This window comes from Poecile atricapillus, chromosome 6, assembly GCF_030490865.1.
Source record: "Poecile atricapillus isolate bPoeAtr1 chromosome 6, bPoeAtr1.hap1, whole genome shotgun sequence".
Taxonomy (NCBI): Eukaryota; Metazoa; Chordata; class Aves; order Passeriformes; family Paridae; genus Poecile; species Poecile atricapillus.
Genome location: NC_081254.1, coordinates 18049029 through 18058783, shown reverse-complemented (window position 1 = coordinate 18058783; position 9755 = coordinate 18049029). Strand labels below are relative to the sequence as shown.

Genomic DNA, 9755 nt, shown 5'->3' with positions numbered 1-9755 from the left:
GGTGAAGGGAAGGGAAGGGAAGGGAAGGGAAGGGAAGGGAAGGGAAGGGAAGGGAAGGGAAGGGAAGGGAAGGGAAGGGAAGGGAAGGGAAGGGAAGGGAAGGGAAGGGAAGGGAAGGGAAGGGAAGGGAAGGGAAGGGAAGGGAAGGGAAGGGAAGGGAAGGGAAGGGAAGGGAAGGGAAGGGAAGGGAAGGGAAGGGAAGGGAAGGGAAGGGAAGGGAAGGGAAGGGAAGGGAAGGGAAGGGAAGGGAAGGGAAGGGAAGGGAAGGGAAGGGAAGGGAAGGGAAGGGAAGGGAAGGGAAGGGAAGGGAAGGGAAGGGAAGGGAAGGGAAGGGAAGGGAAGGGAAGGGAAGGGAAGGGAAGGGAAGGGAAGGGAAGGGAAGGGAAGGGAAGGGAAGGGAAGGGAAGGGAAGGGAAGGGAAGGGAAGGGAAGGGAAGGGAAGGGAAGGGAAGGGAAGGGAAGGGAAGGGAAGGGAAGGGAAGGGAAGGGAAGGGAAGGGAAGGGAAGGGAAGGGAAGGGAAGGGAAGGGAAGGGAAGGGAAGGGAAGGGAAGGGAAGGGAAGGGAAGGGAAGGGAAGGGAAGGGAAGGGAAGGGAAGGGAAGGGAAGGGAAGGGAAGGGAAGGGAAGGGAAGGGAAGGGAAGGGAAGGGAAGGGAAGGGAAGGGAAGGGAAACCATACAGCATGCCCAAAAATTTTTCAGGAAAAAAAAAAAAGCAAGAACAGCAATCAGTGAGTAATTTTACCATAATCTCCCTAAAGAGAAACTGTAACAATTAAGAGATGATGGTGATGTAAACTTTAGAAAGCATAAAGGCAAGAAGACGATAAACTGTGTACACTGATCATGTAAAATGAGGAATTATGAAGGGCTCTGTAATACAACAAGAGCGACTCAAGCAGGAAATCTCACTTAGTGCAACATTTAGTCTTTGCTGTTACCAAGTCTTCATTAGGAAATCACATAAGACTTCGACAGATAAGGTCCTAGTTGTTCAGAAACAATTTTCTGTTTATCTGTAGGGTAAACCACTAAGACTACCAATTCTTAGATACTTCCCAGGGCATGCTGATAACTACCTAAGGGGAAAGGATTTCCCTCCACACTGCATTAGGCAAAAATGAGATGCATTGGAGAAACTTAAAACTTCCCCTGAAATACTTGCAGGAAACACAAAGGAAGCAGGGCAGCAGGACAAGAGGTAACTCTTAACCTAGTCTGACTTAGCAATTCCAGCATCTCTGCCAAAGTACATGTATCATTTATGTATAATGTACTTGTTATACATGATTAATTTCCTAAATTAATTTTTCATCACTTATTTATAATTTGACTCAGTATCCAAAGGTAAGCATCTTTCTTTAGTGTTACTACTATGACTTTTCTAGCCTAAAAGTTGAAATTACCTAAAATGACAGCACTGGAATCTCTGAGACACAAACAGTATCCACTCAGTTATCTCTTGGCACCTATCAGCTATTCATGTCTGTATGTTCTATCACATGACATCTGACAGTTCATTCTCTTCTAAGCAGGTTACATTCAGATATGATCTTCCTGGCTACATGGTAAGGACCTAAAAATCCATTCTTTGGAGACTATTTAAATGGTGTTGCCTTCAAGACAGTATGTAGGGTCACTGGATGCTATTAAATTCTGGGCAATAATAGACAAAAAAGATAATTGTAAACTGAAAATCTTGCCTAAAGAATGATGTCTACTTTGAGCCTAAATTTATTTGTATCTATTATATTTTCACTAATTATTTTTAATGCAATATCCAAGTATTGTAAAATTATATATATTTGTATTGCTAGACTTAAAGTATAGCACCCAGTTCTGGGTGAGAGCTGCTTCTAGTTAATACCTTTCTGAAAGTGCTACTAATCCTTGAGCAACATTCCATTCACCTTAAGGTGCAACTTAGCCTGGGTAATGACTAGTTCTTGCTGATGTTCAATCCTGAGTAATCTTTACAGACACTCACAATCTCCGCCCTCTCCAGTCCCAGTTTCTTGTCTACTGAGGGAAAAACAAGAGTCAAAATCAGCTTAGACCATGCAGAGTTAATGTGGCCCCTGAAAATTCCATTTTCCTAAGAACCACTGATGCCAGACACCTGTTGCAAGCATATTCATTCTTTCTTTTTAACACCTGAATCTCTATGAGATTGTGCAGGAGTTGTTTTTCTGGAGAAAAATCATCCTTCTCTGCATAAGAAACATTCACCTCAAGGCCAAGCTATGGGATTCCAAAACATTTGGCAGAAGTTACAGACAAACACTCCGTGATCTGAGGTGAGCCAAGTGACACAGAACATTTAATTTCAAAATTCTGTCAGAGGCATGGTCTGCTTAAGGAAACAGAAGGAGCTGGGCAGAGCATTTTTTCATTTCTGCTGCTGGGTGCCTTCCAGTGAGATACCCCAAGATATCATTGTGTTAAGGCTAATGCAGCTGTTATGAGCTTAATAAAGAGGACCATTTTTTCCACTAGTTTTCAATCTATTCAGTAATCTTTCTGAAAAGACAACAGTAACAGCTGTTTATCAAAAGTAGTGTAACACAAGGTTCATGTTTATTCCATTGTTTTATCTCACATCCAAACAACTGTTTTTCTTTAATTCTTGAAATTAAACCAGTATTTGCTGCTTAGAGCACCACAAATATTCACTTCAGACAGCACTGAAAAATTTTCATCAACAGAAGAGGCACTAAGAAATGTGCATCTATTTTGAAAGCTGGAATATAGTAATGAAATGTTAGGGACAACTGAATTAAAAATATGACTTCTACGGCTTCCATTTATTTTTTCTTTAGTTGGATGTCTTACATGAGTACTGAAGTTTCCATATTTGAGCCCTTTTCCCTGCACTGTCACTATGGTTATAGCTCTGCTGACAACTCAGGAGAGCTGTACAGCCTACAAAGTGTCTGAGCTGTACAGACCTGCACTGAAGCAGATCTCCACCTGACACTTGTCTCTACCTCAACAGCATCTATTCCAGGACCCGCAGCCCACCTCACACCCTGCTTGAGCACACCACACAAGTTTTCCTTTTAAGATCTGCTGCCATGGTAAAGAGTTCCTGTATTCCTTAACAGTAGCGAAAGATGCCTGACTCAGCAGGGATATCTGAGTTCAGCAGAACAACTTTGCTCTCACAGTTTGCACCTCAAGGTCCTACCTTTGATACTTGAAGGGGTCTTTTCTGCTCTGAACCCCCTTGCAGGCGGAAGCCCCAGGGGGCACCTCCAGACAGAGTGATGAGCATTTCTTCTTCAGCTCCCATGATTTCTGTACTTTAGATATTTTGTCTTCACAACTTCAGTAGAGACTCCAGTTCTTAACAGGCAGACTCTTCTATTCCCATATTCACAATTCACACCACCACTCTCCAGTCCCCACAAGGCCCTCTTCTCACTTTCTCCTTGAAGTTCACACACACACAAGAGCTGAGACTGCCAAGCCCAGACTTCACTGCTCTTCTGGACTCTCAGCTGCTGCTCTGCCTATGATTAGACATTTGATTCTGCCCTTGGTAAGGGGCCAGAGTTGTCCTACACACGTGTCACGTCAATCTCACCCTCTGTGCCCCCCCGCATACACGATGGATCTCTCACCGGAACGTGGCTGAAAATAGCACACCTCCTGTCTCTCCAGAGCTTTGTCTGACACTCTTAAAGCTGGAAGCATTTCAGTAAAAATTTTATTTCCACTTTGCATTCCAAATGCAAATCTTAGAGTCACTCAGTATTCAGGATCCATTAGTATGAGTTTCAGGTAAGGATGTGTCACAGGCACAAACTTGTACAAATCAGGCGATAGCACCTGACCCTATGAATTGAACAAAACCAGCTTGCAATTAATGTGCTCTCCACTTCTACTTTCTCCATGCAGCTAGCGTTATTATGCAGCAGCACTGTGTGCCTGCCCTGAAAGCCATGGGCAGTGTATAGATGTACTCTCTGTGCACCCTCTGCAGCGTGCTGCTCTCTGACATCCCCTACATCCACTCGTAACACTAGACACTGGGACCAGAATAGCTGGGATTAGCTACACACACAGGATTCAAACAGTTCTCTGCAGGGCACTGCTTACATAGACTCAATGGCCAAGACAGCCCAATCAGGTCATAGAATCATAGAACCAGAGAATACTTTGGGCTGGAAGGAACTTCCAAGGACCATCTAGCCCAACCCACCTGCAATGAGCAGGGACTTTTTCAACTCTTATCGGATTGCTCAGAGCCCTGTCCAACGTGACCTTTAGTGTTTCCAAGGATGGGGCATCTGCCACCACTCTGGGCAGCCTGTTAGTGCTTCACCAGCCTCATAGCAGAAATTTTTTTCCCTATATCTTGTCTAAATCTATACTCTTTCTATTTAAAACCATTATCCCTTGTCTTGTAACTATAAGCCCTACTAAAAAAATCTGTTTCCAGCTTTCTTAAAAGCTCCTTTAAGTATTGAAAGACCACAATAAGGTCTCCTCAAAATCTTCAGGCTGAACAACCCTCTCAGCTTTTATTAGTAAGAGAAGCCGCCATCTCTCCTCTGATAATTTTCTTGGCCTCCCTCTGGACCTGCTCCAATGGATTTATGCCTTTCCTGTGCTGAGGACCTCAGAACTGGACACAGGTCTCCAGAAGGGGTCTCACTAGAGCGGAGCAGAATCTTTCAGTGTTTTTTCTTTAGGACCATGACAGACAAGACCTCCTAGCCACCCCAAGCCAGGGACCTATAAAAGAACTAAAGTCCATGTTCCCCCTTTCCTACAAGGTTTGAAAAATAATTTTCTGTTAAGGTTCTGAGGACAAGCTTACCCTTTACCGCTTCCTCATCCTGCATATGCTTAGATCTCAATGACAAATAGCCTAGTACCGTAACATCCAGAGGATGTCCTTTTGCTGTAATGCCATTGCTTGGTTGACTACTCCATTGCCAGCACTACAGCACCACTCATCTGGTGCATGTTGCATATTGCTGGTGGGCACACACCAACATAATCACAGAATCATCAATGCTGGAAGAGACCTTTGAGATCATTGAGCCCAACCATCCACCCAGCGCTACCACTGTAACCCCTAAACCGCATCACCCAGCACCAGAGCCTGATGCCTCTTAAACACCTCCAGGGTAGTGACTCCACCACGTTCCTGGTCAATCTATTCCAATGCTTGACCACCCTGACAGTGAAAAATTTTTGTAACATCTAATCTGAGTCTCCCTTGTCTCAGCTCTAGGCCATTTCCTCTTGTCCTCTCTGCAGCCACACAAGAGACCAGCCCTCACTTCACTGCAATCACATTTTGGGCAGTTGTAGGGGGCGATGAGATCCCCCACGAGCCTACTCTTCTCGAGACGAAACTATCCCGGGTCCCTCACCCATTCCAGTCAGTCTTCTAGACCTTTCACGAGCCTTGCTACTCTTCTCTGGACATGCTCCAGCACCTCAATGCCCTTTCTGGAGAAAGGGGGTCGGTAGGGCCTACTGAAGGCAGTACTTGACGTGTGGCCACACCAGCGGCGAGTACGGAGGGACGACTCCGCTGTTGTTAGTAGGGAGTGAACAACTCTTTGCACCTTGGCGCAGAACCGGCCCTGCCTGCTCCCCTGTCGCGGTCTTTCACAGGCCGCTGGCGGGACAGGCGGCCAAGGGCACCGTGGCCAATGGTGGCCGAGGCTCAACAGCTTTCGGCCGTGCCCTGCTTACGCCTCAGCTGCCCGTGCGGACAGCGCTGCTTGGGGCTCCGCGAGGATCAGCCCCAAGGCCCTTCCCGCAGCCGCCGCCCGCCCCAGCCGGGACGTCAGCGGCCGGGGCCTCCGAGCGCCTGCGCCGCATCCGGGCCCCGGCGGGCGGAGCGCGGACGTGGCAGCGGCGGGCGGGGAGCGGCGGGGCGGGAGCCGGAAGCGGGCCCGGCAGTGGCGGTGGCAGCGGCTGCGGTGGTGAGTGAGGCCTGAGGGGGCTCCGGGTGGCTGGGCCCACCGGCGGGGCCGTGCGGTGCCCGCTGCGGGCGGGTGGGCGGCATCGGTGCCGGCACCGCGCCCGGCGGTCCGGCCGCGGTCCGGACCCGAGGCGCTGCCGCCGCTACCTCTTCCTCCTCCGCCGAGGCCCTCTGGCACCCGGTCGGGTGACGCGTTGGGCCCACCGTGCTGCGCGCCACGGGAGGCTCTACAGAGCCCCGGGACTCCCCGGAACGCGGCCGGGCGTGAGTGTCCGCATCGCCCGCGGCCCGGTCGGTGCCACCGGCCTGCGGGGCCGGGCCGGCTGTCGGTGGGGCCTGCACTTCCAGTGCCTGGGCTGCCCCGAGAGAGCCGTCGGTGCCCCGGTGTGGTGCGGCGACACCCGGCGGCTGTGAGTCGGGCCGTCGGTCCGGCACGGAGAACCGAGTGCTTCTTTTTGGCCGGGGTGCGCCGCCAGTCCGATACCCCCCTCTCCAGCCTCCCTAATCTCCTGTAATCCGCGGATCCTTCCCCTGGCGTTTGTGCCGTGCTGTTCAAGCTTTCATTCATTCGAGCTTTGCAAAGGATGGTCGTCCCTTGCGGATATCTGGCGGCCGACATTGGTTGGATTTGGTAGTAAAACTTAGTGTTTGCTTGTCTGTGGCTGTGAAAAAAGGAAGGAAAGTAAAGGAGATGGCACGATCGAAATACAAGTGTAGTCTTGAAAAGGTGGTTATGCAAGATAGGACTCTTGCTTTCTATGTAAATGGTGCTTTAAATGTGTTTTATTTTCTGTTGTTGGAATTTGCTTTCACTCTTTCTGGGAAATGCTTTTGATGGAGTACAGTGAAGCTTAGTTTCCTTTAGTTGTGGTTTTTTTGGTTGGTTGGGTTTTTTGTTTGTTTTGGGTTTTTTTTGGATGTACTGATCACTGAGACTGCAAAACCATCCAAACTGGGCTGTAGTTGAAGTTCTTTTTAAACTTACTGGCTAATAGAAGTGATTGCTGGGACATAAGAGGATTGCTTGCACCTATGTCAGAAGTTATCCATAGGATTTAATGTTTGCACTCTCATTGAAAATACAGATTTTTTGTTGTTGTTGTTGTTTGATACTCAGTTGATTGTTAGCTATTAATGTGATAATTCCTTAAAAATATTTCTAGATCCATTTCTGTTACAGGATTCTGTAGTCAACTTTACCAAATGTTGCGAGGTGTGTTGGACAGAAGTTACTATCTGAGACATAACATGCAAATTCTTTTTTGTTGTTTTTTACAAGCAGTGTAAATTCACATCACTGAAATGAGAGGTGATTACTGATTTTGTACTAAAGTCTTTGCTCGCTATTAATGTGAAGTTTTCCTGAGTAAATTTAGGGAACTCTGGCTTTAATATTATCTTTTTTTTTTTCCTGCAATCTTCTCCTGGAGTAGGTGTTCCAGTTATGGGATGGATAGAAATATATGTAGCCTAAAACTTCCAACCTTTCCTCTTTAAAGGACACTTTCAATCACATACATACAGTCTGCGAAAACATAAACATTTATACCCATTTTCTTGTGGAACAGGTTCTTGCTAATGGAACTACCCTTTTTGGCTTGAAGCTGTGCCATTCAGCATTCTTTTATTGTTGTAGACAGACTATGAAGTGGACATCAATATAAAGAATATATAATTGCTTCTTAATATGCTGTGACACTCCAGGTTCTAACTTCATGACTGAAAGCTGACTTATAGCAGTGAACAGATATTTAAAGGATTATTTCTTTGATGAGTGGTTTGGTGCTTGTACTTCTTTGAATGCTTTTTCCTGCTATGGTAGGACTGTCTTATCTTCCTGTAACACTTACTATCAGAAGGAGGGTCAAAAATCCAAGGAAGAATTGATGGTTGGCTAAGGAGGGGCAAGGTACAAAGAGTCACCAACAGTAATCAGCAACAAGGTCTCTGCAGAAGAGAGGTGGATGTTCTTGTTCTTTTGGTTTGAAAAGCTGCGTTAGGGATAAATTGTGAAGACAGAGCTTGTTTTTATATGTTCAGCAAGATTCATTGTTAACATAGAAAGCACTAAAAGGCAGTATAAACTGGCAGTAGGATTTAGGAAAAGCTAATTCTGACCTTTTTTTGTTTCTTGAAGTGATGGAAATTGTGTAATGTGTATTTGTGTAGAGGAAGTCAGAGCACAGAAATGGCCAGTGTTACAATGTATGTGAAGAAAATTTGTTTTTTAGGCTTACTCCATATATTCCTGCTCTTCCTTTCCTCTGTCTGTCCTCTTCCCTAAATTTGAAACTACTCATGTAACTTTTTCTAATCAATTATGCTTGTGCAAGATTCACAGAAATTATTTGGATTTTGTAACATATATGTCCACACATATTTGGAGGTAGCTAGGAAACAGGGAGGTCTTTCACTGTGATTTTGTTGATGTGGTATTGTCAGTGACTTTTGCCTCCATGGGGTTGCTCTTCAGAAGCCATGCTGATAGCAGAAGTTTTTCAAATATTTTTCTAGAGCTTTATTACAGTGATAGAGATGTGAATCAGTCCCACCAGGAGATTTGAGTCAACAGTGTATAAAATGTTATTGAAGTAGAAATCTGGTCATGATGGCAGGGGTTGAAAGTAGTGGTAGTTTTAAGGTTAGGTCAAGACTAAGCTGGGCTTTTTTGTATTCAGTTTTTAATCACTTTCACTCTTGTAACTTGTATGCTGTGTTGTACTTTGCCCAGGATGATGAATCAGCCTAACAAAAAATTGAGTTCACTGTGGCCTTCTTTAGAAGAATATAGAAGTGATTGCACCTCAGAGTCACTTGGAAAACTGTGCCTTATGCTTTCCATTAACTGTTAAAACAATGTTTCTGGCAGTAACTCAAAATGCATAGATGAAGAAAATGTTACCTGTGGTGTAACAAGTTGAGAATCTGCACAGGCAAAAGAGTGCCACATATTACAACCAGATTGGAGTTGATTCCAATATTGCCTTTGGGGTTGATTTGGACAAATGTGTGGGGAGGCATTTGTTAAATGGCCTGCGAGCTTAAAGATTAGTTGACAGTTTCTGACTTCTAGGACATGAGTTTCTTTTCCAGGATTTTCTGTAGGGGAAAAAAAAAAAAACAACCCAGTAATTTTCTGTATCTGAAAAGAACCAAGTGTTCCATGAATGCTTGTAGAAGACTTAGTCAAGCTGTCAATGTAAGAAAAGCAAGGACATTTCCCTTTTCAAAGAGTGTTCTTAGCTCCAGAGTCTAGGTCTTTGTAAGAATAGCAAAACATAGCTGCTTCCAGAAAGTTGCAGAACAAAAACATTAAAAGTACTGTAGGCAATATTCTGAATTACTGGTGCTCTTCTTCTGTCCCATCTTTTGGAAATAGTTTTGATTTTTGTGTTAAATTAAATAGATACATTTCCTTCAGTTTCAGGATAACATAGGTGACCATGTGGTTGTCTTGGGTTGTGTGTGGGATTTTTTTGTTGTCGTAGGTTTGGTTTTTTTTAAAAGTATCAGTTTTTTCAGAAGTTGAAACAAACAGGCTTTTTCTTTCTCTGTGACCAGTAAAAAAGGTACTAGCACCTTTCTAAAGGAAAGTAATTTTGCTGTGTGCCTTTCCTTTAGAAAGCAAACAAGAACTGATGAGATCAGGTTTTTCAGTTTCAAAAGGGAGTTAATGCAGACTATTAAAAAAGATGAATATGATGTTTTCAGTCATTTGGGAGATTTGCTCATTGAAATGAGCTCATATAAATCACCAGGTTTTTTTAAGCATGTCATAAAAACTTTGTGCTCTGATTTGTTTGGATACTA

General features: G+C 44.9%; 2 protein-coding genes across 6 annotated transcripts in view; one reads left to right on the top strand and one right to left on the bottom strand.

The window, feature by feature from the left end:
- The window catches only part of SYNPO2L (synaptopodin 2 like), a 38887-nt gene extending 35382 nt beyond the window's left edge, over positions 1–3505 (bottom strand). Inside the window, exon 1 of the mRNA XM_058841235.1 lies at positions 3186–3505. Within this exon, the coding sequence (XP_058697218.1) occupies positions 3186–3290 (105 nt within the window). The 5' untranslated portion in view covers positions 3291–3505. The remainder of the gene's footprint in view (positions 1–3185) is intronic.
- Positions 3506–5843: 2338 nt separating this feature from the next.
- Positions 5844–9755, top strand: part of SEC24C (SEC24 homolog C, COPII coat complex component) — a 38438-nt gene continuing 34526 nt past the window's right edge. For 3 of the 5 annotated variants that reach the window (XM_058840842.1, XM_058840841.1, XM_058840839.1), the window contains exon 1: positions 6277–6409. The gene's annotated coding sequence lies outside the window, so the exon portion shown is untranslated. Of the gene's footprint in view, positions 5947–6276; positions 6410–9755 lie in introns of those variants that run through there. The other 2 variants (XM_058840844.1, XM_058840840.1) reach the window with 1 other exon arrangement.